The 18380-nt window shown below is 49.6% G+C and overlaps 1 protein-coding gene across 4 annotated transcripts in view; it reads right to left on the bottom strand.

Moving 5' to 3' along the window:
• Window positions 1-16149, bottom strand: part of CC2D2A (coiled-coil and C2 domain containing 2A) — a 73022-nt gene extending 56873 nt beyond the window's left edge. For 2 of the 4 annotated variants that reach the window (XM_077300879.1, XM_077300880.1), the window contains exons 1-5: window positions 16019-16149; window positions 13190-13235; window positions 9349-9442; window positions 2320-2408; window positions 1344-1439 (exon numbers count right to left, since the gene is read on the bottom strand). In XM_077300879.1, coding sequence (XP_077156994.1) covers window positions 1344-1439; window positions 2320-2408; window positions 9349-9442; window positions 13190-13228 — 318 coding nt within the window. In that variant the 5' untranslated portion in view covers window positions 13229-13235; window positions 16019-16149. Of the gene's footprint in view, window positions 1-1343; window positions 1440-2319; window positions 2409-9348; window positions 9443-10371; window positions 10445-10470; window positions 10573-13189; window positions 13236-16018 lie in introns of those variants that run through there. The other 2 variants (XM_077300882.1, XM_077300881.1) reach the window with 2 other exon arrangements.
• Between the last annotated feature and the right edge of the window lie 2231 nt (window positions 16150-18380).

The following is an 18380-nucleotide window of genomic DNA, read 5'->3' as shown; positions in this document are numbered from 1 at the left end:
ATCGCGCATGCGTGGTCACGCTGCGCATCACACATGTGCGGCCTGGCCGCGCACGCGCACACGCGTGCTGCGTAGCCAAAATCGCGCATGCGCCACACTTTCGCACATGCACGCATGCGCGAAAGTGCCGCACATGCTCAATTTTGGCCGAGCCGCACATGCGTGATGCGCAGCCGAGCCGCGCATGCGCATTGCGCGACGCGGCCCTTATTCCCTCTCCCCCCTCCCGCAGTAAGAAGTTTTTTACTGCAGGGGGGCGGGGAGAGGGAACCGCGGCCCGGTGCCCTGGCGTTCGTGGCCCGGCACCGGGCCGCTGACCGCAGGTTGGGGACCACTGCTCTGGAGAAAATCAAGCCAAGAAACAAAACACAGTTGAGGCTTCCAAATAAGCTGCAATACATTTAACTCTTTATGCAAAACAATGGCTAAAAACCACGCTGGCTGAAATGGTTTTTTCGGTAAACTCCCTCCCAGCTTGGTTATTGAAAACAACAATTCAAGTGGTGTGGTTTTCAGCCACTGCTTTGAATGAACAGCTACGCTTAGCTGATTTGGGAGTCTCGACTTGGTGTTTTCCTCCTTGGTTTTATTATCCTACCTCCGTGTTGTCATCCGTTTGTTTCCCCTCTTGAAAAAATGGCTGCTTTGGAGAGAGGAATCTACATGGCCCTGCACACTAGGGTTGTGCACAGTGGCGGCCGAATCAGCCACTGCAGGGAGCGCCTCACGGCGGGGGGGGGGAGGGTGCGCCTGTAGCAGTAAAAAAGATCAAGAGTCCAGAAGTACCTTAAAGACTAACAAAAATTTGTGGCAGGAAAGCAGCTTTTGTGAGCTTCTCTCATTCCCTGCTGCAAATTTTGTTAGTCTTTCAGGTGTTACTGGGTTCTTGCTCTTTTCTATTATTCTAAAGCACAGGCCAGCCTGTCTCAATTTTTTTTACCACTGAGAAACCCCTGAAATATTCTTCAGGTTTCCGGATACCCCAAAAGTGATGCGATCATGCAGAATATGCTTGGGAAGCACAGCTGTGGACACTTCCACCTGGGCCCCTCCCCTTCCCACTCCCTCTAGGCCCATCATTGGCCATTTTGGTAGGGGGTGGGCGGGCTGACATGACCATATATGTTCAAATCGCCTGATAAATATCTAACTCATAAAAACTTAATTAACTTCCACCCATTCGGAAAACCCTTCCACGGCCGTCAAGAAACCCTGGATGAGAAAGCCTAGCACAGACCCTCTTAGTTCTCACAACAAAACAAATTTTCTACCCATCCGTGGCGAGCAGAACAGCATGAAGTCATGAGAGGAAGACATGCAGGGGTTCTCTGGAAGCGACTCACCTCGTTCACCAGTCTAGTATGTGATTTCCTCGCTCTGAAACTTTTCAGAGGCCGTGAACTTGAGACTTCTTCTAGCAAAGCGCTTTCTGCTCTAGACTGAACATCATAAAAGAAAGATAAATGGGGGGCGGGGGAGAAAGAATCTAATTTTTCATCACTCATACATTAAAGGTAAAGGTATCCCCTGTGCAAGCACCAAGTTATGTCTGACCCTTGGGGTGACGCCCTCTAGCGTTTTCATGGCAGACTCAATACGGGGTGGTTTGCCAGTGCCTTCCCCAGTCATTACCGTTTACCCCCCAGCAAGCTGGGTACTCATTTTACCGACCTCGGAAGGATGGAAGGCTGAGTCAACCTTGAGCCGGCTGCTGGGATTGAACTCCCAACCTCATGGGTAGAGCTTCAGACTGCATGTCTGCTGCCTTACCACTCTCATACATTACCGGTCTTTAAAACAAGGGATCATAAATTGCATTGTTGCAAAGGACTTGGATGTATTTTATGCCTCAGTAATCTCCACAAACTTCAAAGGCCACTAATAGGGTTGTATGCCAGGGCACTGGCTGCATCAGGCACAAACAGCCACTTCAGACGCCGAAGCACCCAACCATAACCACTAACTTGTTACTTCTCTAAGCCATAATATGACAGTCAATTTAAACCTGATGTCAAAGAGCCTATTGCATTTCTAGCCTGCCAGGTAGCGGACACAGCTCCACCCCTCTCCCTCTGACGCCTGCAACAGTATTGTAAGGTGAGTGGCAAAAGCAGCTATGTGGCTGGGTGGGGGTTTGGACGGGATCTATTTCTTTCAGCCAGTCTCCTGCCCACCTCACTACAGTCTCTCTGGCCAGTGGCTTAGTAGGAGATGAATCAATGAGACCCAAAGGGAGAAAAACACACATGTGGGTGGGATGTTTAAGGAGGTGGCTCCAGCAATCTAGAACAAGTATGGATTTCCTAAAGGAGGTCTCACCCGTGCGGCTTTCAGCTTTTCTCTCATACGTTCTCTCATGGAAAACTCCGTAACGGTCGCTTGGGAAATAGGAGGAGCTGGAGGCAAGCCTGCAATGAACGGTGTCAAATTATTGCTCTCCTGAGGGAGCAGAATCCAAAACTTTATATGAGCCATTCAAAATTCTTTAAAGCACTTGGAAAGACAAGTTAGCAAACCATGAACCCTAGGGTTGCTGTTTTTTTTTTAAAGCACAGCTTCTATTTTTTACTCTTATCATTTGAACCTCACCACTTAGAACAGGGGTAGTCAAACTGCGGCCCTCCAGATGTCCATGGACTACAATTCCCAGGTGCCCTTGCCAGCATTGACTACCCCTGACTTAGAACATGGGTGGCCAAAGAATGGCTCTCCAGATGCCCATGGACTACAATTACCATGAGTCCCTGGCACCGTGGTGCTGGCAGAGGCTCATGGTAATTGTAGTCTATGGGATTTATTGGACTTTTCCTTTTTAGCTGAGTTGGTCTTCCCATGACCAAATCGCCCGTGACCACTGTGTCCTGCCTCCTTCAGAACTTTGTAATCTGGTCTAGAAGCATCACATCCAAGTCCTCAGCGTGGCCTGGTGGTCTATAGCAGGGGTAGTCAACCTGTGGTCCTCCAGATGTTCATGGACTACAATTCCCATGAGCCCCTGCCAGCAGTTGACTACCCCTGGTCTATAGCAGACCCCCCACCAGAATACCACTATTATTTCCAACTCCTCTTATTTTCCCACAAATTCTCAACTGAACTTCCATGCTCAGATACATGTACTTCCTCACAAGTATATACGTTCTTAGCATGTACTGCTGCTCCTCCCCTTCTTTGTTTGTCTGTCCCTTTCAAATAAGTTGGATGCTTCAATCCTAATATTCCAACCACAAGTGTTATCCCACCCAGTTTCTGTAATGCCTCTTAGATCATAGTCCCCTTCCTCTAATAGGACGACTAGTTCTTCCTGCTTGTTCCGCAGACCCTGTGCATTAGTGTAGAGACATCGGAATCCTTCATTCGTGTGTTCCTGGGTTGTAGCTTTTGAATTTAGCTGTAAGTAAATGGTTTCCTGAATGTGTGCCCTTCCCACTAAATCTGCAGGGTTCCCATCTACAGTTATCGTCATCAAACTAGGTTTTGTCTCGCTCCCCCAATGGCTAGATTCAAGTGGGTCGCCGTGTGGGTCTGAAGTAGCACAACACAAATAGAGTCCAATAGCACCTTTAACACCAACAAAGGTTTATTCAAGGTGGGAGCTTTCGAGTGCAAGCACTACAGGAAGTCACGGAGCATGAGCACTGGACAAAGGGGATTGGGGCCAGAAAACACACCAGGAAGTGTAGCACAGTTAGGAAGGTGCCAAAGAGGACTCTAGGGCAGAGTGACCTCCCTGCAGTGTTGCTCCTCAGAGGGAAACAGGAGGTATGGCACCTTGGTTCTCTATAAAAGTGCTACCATCGCATATCTTCCCAAAAGGAACAAAACGGCAGCTCCATATAGAATTGCCAACTCCAGTCTAGGAAATTCCTGGAGGTTCATGGTGCCAGTGGAGGAGAGAATTGGTAAAGCACTTAAAAGTCATATCACAGAGTTGCAGTTGTCTCCAGTGGAGCTAATCTGTGCACTCTGGAGATTGGTTGTAATTCTGTGCGAACCTTAAGTCCCACCTGGAGGTTGCTAATCCTAGGTCCATAGAGGTTCATGACCAACCAGGTATGGTGCCACAATCCATCTGAGGGTCTCAACTAGGCTTGCACGCTTTGGCTGCCAAAGTGGCCATTTGAGTGGGGCACTTTGGGCTCAAATAGCAGCTTCGGCGGCTGAAGCACACAAGCCTAGTCCCAACCTATGGGATGAAAGACCTTTACTTCAGGCCAAGCATCCTGCATGCACCACCGAGTCCAGCTGCAACAACTCCAACGCATGATACAAGATCAAGAAAATAGAAAATTGGGTGAAATCTGCTCCTTGAGTTGGATCAGACCAGCTTTCCTACTGATGAGGGTGAAAAGGAGATGAGGGAAGGAGTGCAACTGCCCTACCTGGACAAGGTGCAGCTACTGGTTGCACTGGTTGCACTCTCTACTAGGAACCTGGGAGCCATCTTTAGCACCTCCCTCTCCATGGAGAACAGGAAACAAGAGTAGCAAGGCTTGCATTCTTTCACCTGCGCCAAGCTAAGCTTCTAGTGCCCTACCTGGCCCCAGGAACACCTAGCCACAGGGATCCAGGAATCACCTCTAGGCTGGATTTCTGCAACTCACTCCATGTGGGCCTACCCTTAACTTTGATCCAGACACCATAAGTGGTCCAGAATGCAGCAGCCTTACAGGGACACGTTGGAGGGCGAAACCCAACCTGAACAGTCAGGAGCCCAAAGGTTGAGCTGCAGCAACAATATTTTAAAAATCTTTACATATATTTATTAAACAAAGTGCACTGATTCAATATATTTAAAACATAGTAAAAACAACACATATCTATCTGCACATGAGAAACCACCTCACCACCTACACCCCACAGAGAGTACTACACTCTGCAAGCACCCACAAGCTGGTGTTCCCTGGCCCCAGGGAGCCTTCGCTGGTCTTGACCAGAGCCAGGACTTTCTCTGTCCTGGCCCTCCCCTGATGGAATGAGCTCCCAGAAGACATCAGGGTGCTGACGGAGCTATAGCACTTCTGCAGTGCCTGCAAAATGGAGCTCTTCCACCAGGCTTTCGGATGCCAAAGTGCCCAACCAGAGCACCAATCCTCACAACCAGGAGACATATGAGGAAGGTCTCTTTGTCCTGTTGTTGGCTGTCCAGAGGAACTGGTTGGTGACTGTGTGTGGCAGGATGCTGGACTGGATGGACCACTGGTCAGATTGAGCTGTGCTCTTCTTACATTCTTCATTACAACCAAAATTTTTATCTGACGGGCTATATCTCTGCTAATCTGTGAGCAAAGTTATGTAGACTGCTAAAGTATCTGAAGCTCACCCAAAAAATCCCAAAAGGAGATCTCTGGGAATACTTGCACAAGACCAATGCAGAATACAATTCAAAATGTGTTTCAGCTTTTGACATTTACCACGGGAATAAATGTCAAACCTAAAATATCTTTTTTTTTAAAAAACAACACCACCATTTCTTCATTATCTCCAGCTGTTTTCTATTTACTTTCGGTCTGGTCTGATTAGTGGGATTAAACACTGCCAAAGCTTTGGGGTTAAAGGGGGTGTTTTGAATCCAAGACATTGCAAAGATTAAATGAAGGGAAATGACAGATTTTTTGCCATGGGACTTCTAAGGCAAGAAAACAGAGGAAGTCCTTGGGGGACAAAACCCTAACATAAGCACATAAGGAAACAGTTGATCAAACCAGAAGAGGAGGGCAATATCTTATTACAATTGTTAGCCGTTCTATAAAAATGCACACTGTCAGACTGGGAGGAGAATACCAAACTAAACTATTAGGCCGAGCCGTTTCTAGGAACATGACGTAATCTCTGAGCATGCAGGGGGAACACCCCCTCTGAAACTTATCTGGAGAGACATCAGCCACCCACTCCATTGTGGTGATGAAATTACGAGCTATTTAACAGGACGCAGAAGCCAAGAGAGAGGGTTTGTTAAAAGGCAGAGGAAGAGATTCCTAGAAGTACATTTAGCAAGGGATCAGTTGATGCACACCTAGACAATACGGCTGCTTTGGGGGAGGAGGGGGGGGTCTATGACAGTGGACCCCACTGAGAGCTTTCCTCTCCCCGAAGCCCTCTCTCCCTCCCCAGATCCTCAAAATCTCCAGGTATTCCCAACCCAGAGCTGGCCACCCTTGTTCAGGCCTATCACAGGCTGAACTTGGAACAGCAGTGTCAGAAAAACAAAAAGTGGGGACAGACATTGCCTTTGGATCTCACTTGTGGGGTTTTCGTGGGCACCTGGCTGACCACTGTGGGCCACTCACAAAAGCTCCAGGACAGCTGCTGCGTGCCTCTGATCTAGCAGGACCGTTCTTAACCTACAATGAACCTAAGCGATACTTAACTAAATCCTGGGCTTCCAATTGCATTATGTGTCCACCTGACATCATGAACACACCATCTGCAATCTTGCAGTATAAACAACTGCCCAGCAATCAATTTTTAAAAAATTTGTATAATTTCAGCCAATGAACACTTAAGATGAAATATCTCTATGCTGTCTCCCCAGGGAAATCTGCCAAAGATGGTGACAATGTAGCAAAAATACATAAATCCATTAATCTCGGTTGCCATGGTGATCTTAAAGAGTCATGTAGGTGTACAGTATCCTATGCAAAAGATATACTTTCATTTTATGTCACAAAATTGCCCCAGGGTATAAATAAAATAATAATTACGCCTCAGGAGAAAAACAATTCTTACTTGATTTGCTACCAGCAACCAAACTTCCTAACTTCTGTGGTGGCTTTGTTCTCATCTACTCCCTGTGCTGCTTGTTTCCATGTGTGGTTCCAAACTCTGGGTCAGGACCGAAAAGTGGGCCCTGAAGCCTTTGGAAGTGGGTCGCATGCTGGCCCTTGTTTAATGGGGACTCCTGCCTTTTGCATCCGTCATTCGCCTGCCTCTTTGCCAACTCCTCACATTCTCATCTCCTCCTCCCTCTTTCGGATAACAATACAGGGCAGGAGGGGGGAAGCCATCTGGCAACTGGGAATTTGGAGGAAGTAGCTGAAAGAAGGTGGTTGAGCAGGTGGGAGCTCTTCAGCAAGCCACGGAAGAAACAGAGAAGGACAGGAAGAGGCATGTGTGTGTGTGTGTGTGGGGGGGGTTGGTGTTGCTGCCCCAGCAGCCCATTCACATGCCCCCCCAGTGACACAGATTAGGCTGAGAGTGACGTATATAGTTCCTCTAAAGCCCCCCCCCAACAGTCCAATAATTAATTGGTTGTCTTATACTGTCTAAATATACTATTTTATATTATACATTTTAACATCTATATGTGCCCTCTAGCCTAGGTGGTTCGGGGCTTTGGGTTGGGTTGTCACCAATATGACACCCAGCTCTACCTCCTGATGGACGGCCGGCCGGACTCCCCCCCCCCCGGAAATATTTGCCAGTTGTTTGGAAGCAGTGGCTGGATGGCTCAGGCAGAGTCATCTAAAACAACCCTTCCAAAACAGAGGTCCTGCGGCTTGGTAGAAGGGGGCGGGATCAGGAAGCGTGTCTCCCCTGCCTGGATGGGGTGCAATTAACACCTGCACCTATAGCCAAGAATTTGGGGGTGATCTTTGATGACTCTCTTTCAATGGAGGCTCAGATCACAAAAGTAGCCCAGATGGCATTTTTCTACTTACGCCAAGCGTGGCTACTAGCACCCTACCTGTCCTCAGACCACTTGGCCACAGTGATCCATGCAACGGTCACTTCCAGATTAGACTTTTGTAACTCACTCTAAGTGGTCCTGCCCTTGTCCCTGACCTGCAAATGGTACAAAATGCAGCTGTGAAGGTCCTCACTAGGTCATCTTGGAGGGCCTGGGTCCTGCCTATCTGAGGGGCTACATCTGCTTATGCCCCCTGTGGGGCTCTCTGCACTGCAGGTATGAATCTGCTGATTGTCCCGGGCCCCCGGGGAAATTTGCCTGGCCTCGACCTGGTGGAATGAGCTCCCGGAAGAGCTGAGGGCCCTGACGGAGTTTTCTGGGTTCTGCGGGGCCTGTAAGACAGAACTCTTCTGCCAGGTGCTTAGCTGAGGCCAGGGTGGAGACTGGAGTTACCAATCTGAGGATCCAGCCCTACCTCCTTCTGATCGGGGCCCACCGGATTAACATCACCCAGGGTCATCTCTGTGAGAAACAAGACTGGGAACACCAGGGTGGTGGATTCAGGAGAAAACTAGAATTTGGATACACTGCCATCATTTGTAATTGTAATGAGGGGTTTTATGTGTTTTATTCTGTAATTTTTATTGTAAAACTCAACTCAACTAAACTATATATTATATTAATATATCTGCCTTGAATCTCAGCAAGAGAAAGACAGATCATAAAAATGGATGGAGGGAGAGAGAGAGAGAGAGATCTTTGCTGACAAAGTGGGGGGAAATTTTTTCATTTTTTTCAACTCCTGATTTTTGGTAATATAGTTGAATCTAGACTTCCACAGGGCCTGCAAACGGGAGCTCCTCTGCCAGGCATTTGTTTGAGATCAACCTGAACCAACTGGCCCTGAGCCACTATGGTAACCACTGCCAATCCGTCCAACTCACAGGGTCATCAATATGCGTTAGTTGACTTAATGTCCTCCCCATTGTTTACTGTTCCACTACGTTACCTACTGTTGCTATTGTATTACCCCTGTTCTAAATATTGAATTATCTGTATCGCTCTGTTTTATGCAAACCGCCCTGAACTTTCAGGGAGGGCGGTATATAATAAATATAATAAATAAACTCCTTTCTCAGACTTTAACTATAATAGATAGATGCAGCCTACCCTCAAAGCTAAAGGTAGCCAGGTCTCCCTCCCAGGCACATCTGTGGGCATTTTGGCACCTGGGGCAAGAGGCTGGGGCTTGGTGACATGGTGGTGGTGGGGGTAGCGGAGGCCCAAACCCTGTAGCTGCCCCAGACAGCCTGCCCATGCCCTGAACCACCATGTTGCTCAATGTCCCACTGCTTTCCCCATGGGCAAGTCCTCCACCAGCAGTGTCGGACTGTGACCCCCCCCCCACAGCTGCATTGGAGCCAGATGCCAAGTGCTGCCATCTTCTGCCCACAGGGGTGGGTGCTGCCAAACTCCACCCACAGGAGCTGGCATCGAAGGTGCCTGGGGCAGAAGGCCCCCTCTGGCAGCATGCCAGCGCAGTGGAGCACTACACCCTGCCTCAGGGCCACTGCGTCTGGAGAGGCACTGCACATCATGATCCTTCACCTGCAGAGGTGGGCACCCTCCCACACCCCCTGCGGCACCTAAGGCATGTGCCCTGGCTAGCACCCGCTCGATTGGCCTCTGCTCCCTCCTTTCTCCCGCTGATCAGCACTTACTTCGAGGTGAACGGGCATTAGCCGCTGCCTCCATGGCACGCCAGTTTTGTGCAGCCTTCTCTTCCTCTGAAGATGCCCCTCCTGCCTCAGCCACCTAAAGTGAGATTGGGAAGGAACGGGGGGAGGGGGGTCAATAAGTGGCCAACAGATGGACAAGATCCAGCACTCCTCAAGGGGACAGAGCATGGCAGCAGGCATCCTCAGAGCATCCAGGCCACGCTTGGGTGCAACTTCAGTTTGGATCGTCTCACGGCCTTTCCTATCAGCCTGGATGGGATCCCATCTGTCTTCCTCGTTTAGAGGTGCTCAAATTGTGGCAATTACCATGAGCCCCTGCAGCATGATGGCAGGGACTCATGGGAATCGTAGTCCATGAACACTGGAGCCAGTTTGGCCACCCACACCCCGCTGTCCCTCACTGTGACCCCTCCCTTCTCCTCAGGAGGTGTTGTTATTTTGAGGGGGGGATACACACCTGTCCTTTTTTCTGTTTCTCCCCTCCCCCATGCTGAGACAACCCCCACCCCGAGGCACCAATGAGGCTGAGGGATCCTCCTAAAAACCCCACAAGTTCAAAGTTTGGCTGCCAACTTAGGGCTGGGAAATTCCTGGAGACTTGGGGGTACAGTCAGGGTTGGGGAGAGGGGGACCAGGGGCGGGGACTTCTGGGGCTCGGTTGTAATGCCCGGCCCGGGAGATCTGGAAGGGGGCAGGGCCGTGACGCCACCGAGCCCACCCTCCAAAGCAGCCGCGTTCTCTGGTCTGGAGATCAGCTGCCCTGGCGGGAAATCTCTGGTTTTCCCCCGGCCGGGAGGCTGCCAAGGCCAAGTGATCCCGGGAGATCTCAACGACCCGCGTCACTTCTGCAGAGCTGAGCTCCGCGTCCCGGGGCACCGCGGGGCGGAGAAGCCCGTCTGTCCCACGACAGCGCCGGCCGGGGGGGGGGGGGGCTGCGCTGGGGCCTCTTTTTCCCACGACGACCGGCCCCCCACCCCCCACCCCCAAGCGCAAGGGGCGGGAGACCTGGAGCCAGAGCCGCGCCCGCCTCCTCTCCTGAGGCGCGGCGACCACTGCAGCCGGGAGGAGGAGGGAGGAGGAGGAGCGCGCCCCGCCCGCCCCTACCTTGCCCCGCCCGTGCCGCCGCCTCCGGCCACGCGGACGCCCGCTCGAGCCCGACACCGGGGCCGCCTAGCCGCCGGGGGAGGGGCCGAGGAGCGCGCGCTCACGCCGCCCGCCTGCGCGCCCTTGGCCTCGCGCGGCGCCCGCCCTCCTCCGGATGATGGTTCCACGCGCCTTCGCTGGCTCTGCCTGCGGGCGCAGGGGAAGCCCAGCCGCGAAAGCGCCTTCAAAGTCCCCCCCACACATTTGAACCCAGAGCTAGCCTTCTCCAGTGTTCGGCATGGGAGGCCCGCTGGATGTACTGGGCAAAGTGGCAATTTCCAGAGGGCGGGATTCTGGCTCTTTCGGCCGCTGGACCCCTGGGCAAGGGCGCCTGGAGGAGTTCTTAGGCCTGGCTGGTCCAAGCCTTTAATGCAGTTCCTCGTGTTGTGGTGAGCCCCAAGCATAAAACCATGCAAGTAGACCGGAATTACATTACAAGACATTGACACGATAATGAAATCCCCCCTTTCCTGGGGACTTGAGCAAGGGACAGCAATCCTCTGCGGATATAAATCAACAAATATTATGGATGGCTAATGAGCAGTCCCGGGAAGCCATGCCCTAGAACAGGGGTAGTCAAACTGCGGCCCTCCAGATGTCCGTGGACTACAATTCCCAGGAGCCCCTGCCAGCGAATGCTGGCAGGGGCTCCTGGGAATTGTAGTCCATGGACATCTGGAGGGCCGCAGTTTGACTACCCCTGCCCTAGAACTTCCGGGATGCTCCACGGGCCGCCCCAGCGAGGAAAGCCAAGCGGAGTGCTCCTGTCCAGAGGCCTCCTCTGCTCTGCCATTTCCCCACCCCCACCACTGCATTTTTGCATTTTTAAAGACCTCTGCCACGCAGCAGGGAAGCCGGACGTGAAAACACCCTCTTTGAAAAAGCAAAACTGCCCAACACCAGCCCATAGCACTGCCCTGGGCCAGGGAGGCTCTGCCGTGCTGCGGAACAGCCTGAGCAGTGCTGCAGGCTGGCATCTGGCATTTTTGCTTTTTCAAAGAGGGTGTTTTCATGTCATTATGGAATAACACCTTAAATTTTTTTTAAATGCCCCACAGCATGGCAGAACAGTGTACAGCATTTCCCCCATTTTCTCTATTCAAATGACTCCTTAAAATGTCAGTGGTTCTGCTCAGCAGCAGGAACCAGTAGAAGTGATGCAGTGAGGGGTGGGGGGGGGGTGCAAGGGCAGGGAAAGCCCACCAGGACGGCCTGAATTTTCCCAACCCCACTACCGGGACCTAACATATGGCCCGTTCTATCCCGCAGCAAAATAGGGAATGCTGATTTTCCTGCATTCCCTTGCTACAGGGCAACGGAGGGCCTGAGCCGGGACAGCGCTGAGACCGTCCTAGCCCCAATTTCATCAGGAAGCAGGAATCAGCACCCCCCCCCCACCAGACAAGCGCTGAGCCAAGCCGTAAAATGGCTTAAACTATTGTAGGCCTCTATGATACAGTTGCCAACCTCTAGGCGGCACCTGGAGATCTGCTATTTCAGAGGTCAGTAGCATACCTGGCCAATTTGGCACGCTGCAAGTCCCCCTCCCCCCCCACACACACCAGTCAGGAGGGAAGTCCAGGGGGATTCAGACCAACACAGGAAAACTTATACCTTGAGTAAAACTGTGTAGGCCTTCAAAGTGCCTCCACAGAGTTATTGGGGTGTTGGGGCCACCATCTATTCATATCCTAAACCAGGGGTAGTCAAACTGCGGCCCTCCAGTTGTCCATGGACTACAATTCCCATGAGCCCCTGCCAGCATTCGCTGGCAGGGGCTCATGGGAATTGTAGTCCATGGACATCTGGAGGGCCGCAGTTTGACTACCCCTGTCCTAAACCATATATAGATTGGGAACTTTATTGGTGCCCCTGTGCGTTTTTAACCCTGGGATACATAGTCCACAGGGTTGAACAAACAAAGTAATGTAGAGGCAACACTGTTTCTTTTCCTTGACCTTTTGAAGGGTTTCCTTTTTTCTGCCGTCTTTTGTTACAGAATGACTTTTCTCCCATTTAGCTTTATGCTACTCTTCACCTCAACTTAGAAAGATTGTCTCTCTTCTGCACTGAACTTTTAACTGCTCATTCCCAGCGATTTCTCTCCTTCACACGCACCTTCTGTCAGCTCTCATTGGCTGAGCACCTCCTCCTCTGCTCCATTGAAGCCTCCTGTTGGGAACCACCTCTCCAGTCCTGCTCTCCGTGTCCCCATTGGAGGAGAAGGAGGAGGTGAGTGGTGAGTCCTGACAGGGCCTTCTGGTGATGGCCTCTGGAATAGCCTCACGTTTGAGGTTAACTGGCACGCTTAGGTGCCAGAACAAAACCTCTCCAGCCTTTGTAGTACAATGGTTCGCTTCTCCTTTTAAAGTTTTTAAATATCTATGGCTTGCTTCTTGCCCAAGGGCAGCTGCAGCTTTGTTCTTTGCTCACGGTCACATTCTGCTTTTATGGTCTTCTGTTTTATGTCTTCTTTTTTACGTCTTCTGGCAATGAGGCTTTTCAAAAAGAGTTCAGATATTTTATGGTTTTTGCATTGTGCTGTTGTTGTTGTTGTTATATTACTTTAGCTGCCTCAAGCATGTTTTTGGAGAGGAGACCTAAACGTTTTGCAAATAAATAATACTTTCAGCGCAGCTAAAGCAGGTTTAGTGGTTTAAAGATTTAAAGATTCATTTACCTCCATCATAACCAGTCGGGATTTTTCACTGGCATCCATGTGTTCACTACAAGAGATGGCAAAAGGAACACGGGGTTAGTTATAATCTTGTTTCTGGATTTAACACCACGGGATCCATCAGTGACTGCTAGATCTGGTGACTGTGGGGAACCTCCATGTTCAGAGGCAGTGAACATCTGAAGCCAAGAGCCAAGAGGCAACATCAGGGGAGGTTTCAAAATGTCCCTTAGCAATGTGAAAAGTCCATAAGAATCAAGAAAATGCTACTTTGGTATCCTAGAGTCATATTGGAAGGGGCCATCTAGTCCCACCCCCTGCTCAGTGCAGGATCAGCCTCAAGCATCCAGGAGAAGGATCTCTCCAGACGTTGCTTGAAGCCGGCCAGTGAGGGGAGCTCCCCACCTCCTTAGGTAGCCCATGCCACTGCTGAACTAGACTCCTAGAATCCTAGACTGGGAAGGGGCCATCCAGGCCATCTAGTCCCACCCCCTGCTCAATGCAGGATCAGCCTCAAGCATCCAGGAGAAGGGTCTGCCCAGCCGCTGCTTGAAGTCCGCCACAGTTGGAGCAGGGGTAGGATTTCTGCACTCCTGTGTCCACCCACTTGACGATACTGTCAACCTGAGCTGGTCTTATTTCCAAATGATCCTTTTCAGGTTGTACAAGTTTACTTCAGGCTGCTTAGTAGGTCCATGGCTCAAAGAAACATTGAAGTGGCAACATTCTGGCGGGTTGGCTTCCTTTCTGAATCTCACTGGCTCATGCTAGCTCAACATCACATTCGTTTCCCAAGGACATACTTTCCAGCATTTCACAGACACACAAAGAGATACAGACAAAACCAGGTCCTGGCACCACACTCTCTGGTCTGGACCCCTATCCTTGGCCTTCACTCTGCAGGAGCCTGTTCTCCACCAATTTGAAAACCAGGAAGCGTGTTTGCTTCTGATTAAAGATATATTGGAGAAACAGTTAAAAAAACCACAACACCACCTCATCAGCTGCAGCAAACCACTCAAGGAAAAGTCGGGTTGCCAGCTCCAGGTTAAGAAATTCCTGGAGATTTGGGGGTGGACCCGGGGGATGGAGACCTCAGCAGGCTATAAAGGCATAGAGTCCTCCTCCCAAAGCAGCTGTAGTCTCCGGGGACTTGATCTTTGCAGCCTGGAGATCAGCTGTAATTCCAGGAGATCTCCAGCCTTCACCTGCAAGTTGGTAACCCCGAGTAGAAGCTGGGAATTCTGGGGGGCTTTTCGCACGCCTTCAAAATAGCACAATGGTTGCCAATTGAAAACGCTACTGATTTGCCATTATGCACAACGTCGTTGACAATCTGCCACACACCTGAAACCGATCCGCAAAAAGTGCTTCCTTGTAGCGCTTTCAGGGAAATCCCCAAAAGTGGATTCACCCTCCGGAAAGCGCTACACTCCTGCAACCAATCTGCAACACTAGCGGGAAAGTTCTGTGCGTTACCATTGTTGAGGTTTCTACAAAGTCCCTACCCCTGGCTCTCTCCTCTGATCTTCCGGCGAAGTGATCGCCATTTTTTTTTCTCCGAGCGAGCAAAGTTCAACCCACCAGCAAGCCTGTTTAGAGGCTTCCCCAGCTTCAGTCCCTCCCCAGAGCTGTTTAGTCACTAAGCACAAACAACAGAGAAGCCCGTTTGCTGATGTATTTTCCCTTTATTTTTTACACTGTTTTTGGCCGAAAATTGGGCCCGTGAGGCGGGGGGGATTTTTTTTTTTCACTTGGGGGGAGCGTGGCAACGATGAAACGACAGCTCAAACACACCTGCCAGCTGATGGGTCTCTCGTTGCAACGAATCAACACATATTCGTTGCAATGGGTGTGTGTGTTTTTTTTTAAAAACCTTTCTTAAAGGGAAAGGGGCTGTTTGGGAGCATGCTAACGGCTGCCCATTGGCTGCTTGACGGCCAGGGGCGGGACGAGCTCGGCAATAGCGCTTCCTTTCTAGCGATTTTTGCTGAGACCGGAAGCTTGTGGGAAACGATAGAAACGCAACTGGATTCCACTACAAAGTCAGGTATGCATAATGACGAATTGCACTATTTTAAATGGCGATTTTTCGTTCAGCAAACAATTTGCTACAAGGATCCCGGTGCGGAAAGCCCCTGTGTATGGCGCTTTGGGGGAGTGAAGAGAGAGAGAGGAGTTTTAAAGAGAGCCAATGTGCAGCACCATTTAAATCAGGACTGTGGAAACAGCTGGAGGGTTTGGAAGGGTTCCTCTGTTCCCATTCTCCTGACTCAAATAACCCTGCGGGATTTTGTTCAATAGAAAAACAACCCTTTATGGTTGACTGTACAGTGGAGTGAGTTGTAAACTGACAAGGTTGTTTCTAGGGGGCAGGGATGGGAACAGGGCTCTGCACTCTTGCCCTGGACTTCCTTGGTGATCCCATCCCAGAAATACTGCATGAGGCAGGAAAAGGTACCAAGTATATTTGGCATTTTGAACATCCCCCACATATTTGCAGTAGAAATTTCAAGGAAAAACAAGGAGGGTGTTTTTTTTTTTTAATCTATGCCTTGATTTCTGATCTGTATTAGAAATTGAGAGCAAAGGAAAAGTTGCCTTTCCAGAGACACAGTCTTTTATAGCAGGGGTAGTCAACCTGTGGTCCTCCAGAAGTCCATGGACTACAATTCCCATGAGGCCCCTGCCAGCAAATGCTGGCAGGGGCTCATGGGAATTGTAGTCCATGGACATCTGGAGGACCACAGGTTGACTACCCCTGTTTTATAGCACTACAATGGGCTGTAAGCACGTCACAAAGAATAAGAAAATAAACAATACTATTCATACCTTAACTTGTTGGCTTAAGAAACCTTGACAAAAATCCCTTGAAAGCTTTTTAGGGAAATTGGGATTCTTGAGTTAAAAAAAGAATGAGGATATTTTGCAAAGCAGCGCGCTTGTGGTGCCCTCTGGGTTTTCTATGCGGCTGAAGCTGCAGGCTGGCTTCACAAACACACGTCTTAGCAACGCCAGTTGCTAAGGAAGGCTGCAGAGGCTTAGTTTAAAGAGACAGAAGACCTTAGGCAAATGCTCCAGAACTGCGGCAACGAAACCACCAAGATCTCATGTGTATTTATACGAGGTGCAAGTACTTGTACGGCATCATTTGAGCCAAAGACATTCAAAGGAGTAGAACAAAGTCTGAGTCCAGTGGCACCTTTAAAACCAACACAATTTAATTCGGGGTATAAGCAGTGGTGGTTTATCCTAGTAGCACAGGTAGCAGGTGCTACGGGCCCCACAGTTCCAGACATCCCATGGTGCTGTACAGTTAGACCAGGGGTAGGCAAACTGTGGCCCTCCAGATGTCCATGGACTACAATTCCCATGAGCCCCGGTCAGCATCTGGAGGGCCGCAGTTTGCCTACTCCTGAGCTAGACGGTCTTCAAAAAGTAGTCATGTTAATCCATTGCAGCAAAGAGAAATCATGTGGCAGGCTGGAAATGTTAAGATTAATCAAGTTGTTTTTTCAATATAAGCTATTGTGAGTCAGCCATCATTTTGTCAGATACATGGATAATGTGTCCATCTTCTGAAGAACAGATCAAATTTCCTGCTTCTTAAGGGCAGGTAGAAGAAGAAGAAGAGTTGGTTCTTATATGCCACTTTTCTCTACCAGTGGCTTACACTCACCTCCCCTTTCCTCTCCCCACACCCTGCGAGGCAGGTGGAACTGAGAGAGCCCTGATTTTACTGCTTGGACAATGCTGTGGCGAGCCCAAGGTCACCCAGCTGGCTGCATGCAGAGGAGCAGGGAATCAAACCCAGCTCGCCAGATTAGAAGTTAACCACCATACCAGGCTAGAGCCAGATAGAGCTTTATACAGCCATGCACAGAATGGAGGGAGTTGTCAAAGAGAACTTTCCCTCCTCTCAATATTCTAGAATCCGAGGGCATCCAGTGAAGCTGATGATCAATAGGTTCAGGTCCGATGGAAGAAAATCCTTCTTTACTCAGTGACGATGTAGTGATGGCCTCAGGCATAGACAGTTTTAAAAGGAGATTAGACTGCTTGACATTGGGTAAGTTCATCAGCAGATATTAGCCATGATGAATAAAGGGAAACTTCATGTTCAGAGGCAGTCACCCTCTGAATGTCTGTGCCAGGAGGCAACATCAAAGGAAGGCCTTGACCTCTCTGCCCTGTTGTTGGTGTTCTGTCCAAGCAGTAAAATCAGGGCTCTCTCAGTTCTACCTGCCTCACTGGGTGTGCGGAGAGGAAAGGGAAGGCGATTGTAAGCCACTTTGAGACTCCTTTGGGTAGAGAAAAGCGGCATATAAGAACCAACTCTTCTTATTCTTCAGTAATTTCAGGGCTCTCTCAGCCTCACCTCCCTCACAGGGTGTCTGTTGTAGGGAGAGGAAAGGGAAGGCAATTGGAAGCCACGTTGAGACTCCTTCGGGTAGAGAAAAGCAGCATATAAGTACCAACTCTTCTTTCATGCTGTGTGGTTAGGCAAAGAATTTTTTATATATAATTTTTAACAATATATATAAAACCAGGCCATCTCCTCCTCATGATGTCTGTACTCACACAAACACAGCCTAGGAGAGAACGACACCTGGTTGTGAAAAATATATAAGTCTCTGAGTTCTGTATGTTGAATGTGTTTTTGATCACTGAGGAAGGCTGTAAAGGCCAAAACACATCTGGTTTCATGTGGTTAATGAGCCATACTCATCTGCTGGGACTGCTTGTAAATTTCACAGTCTGATAGTCAGACATGTAATTTTTAAATTTTACATCTATGCACACTATATGATAATTATTTAATTTGTTAATTTATTTGGTATAGTTTGACCCTCTTGACTAAATTGAACTGATTTCGGTCTCCTGGTAATCAGTTGCAATTTTAGGGGATCTCCAGGCCCCACCTGGAGGATATAATCCTATTAAAGGAAAAGGTGAAGGTGTCTATAGAAAAGAGTACCAGAAGAAAGGCAGATGATAATCACAGTGACCCAAACAAGGCCTGAACTGCTGGCTAACTGGGTGAGCCCAAAGCTGCTGGTTGGACTGACCCCCCAACGGTGGCCTTGTTGGGTAGGAAAGAATGATAAAAGTGTAAAAGGCCCACAAAGGTTTGCAGATCATGCTTGGACGTTGGTGATGGTGTGTTCTGAATGGCCATCACCTTGTCTGTGGA

Source organism: Paroedura picta, chromosome 10 (assembly GCF_049243985.1).
Source record: "Paroedura picta isolate Pp20150507F chromosome 10, Ppicta_v3.0, whole genome shotgun sequence".
Taxonomy (NCBI): Eukaryota; Metazoa; Chordata; class Lepidosauria; order Squamata; family Gekkonidae; genus Paroedura; species Paroedura picta.
This window is presented reverse-complemented; position numbering and strand designations above follow the sequence as displayed.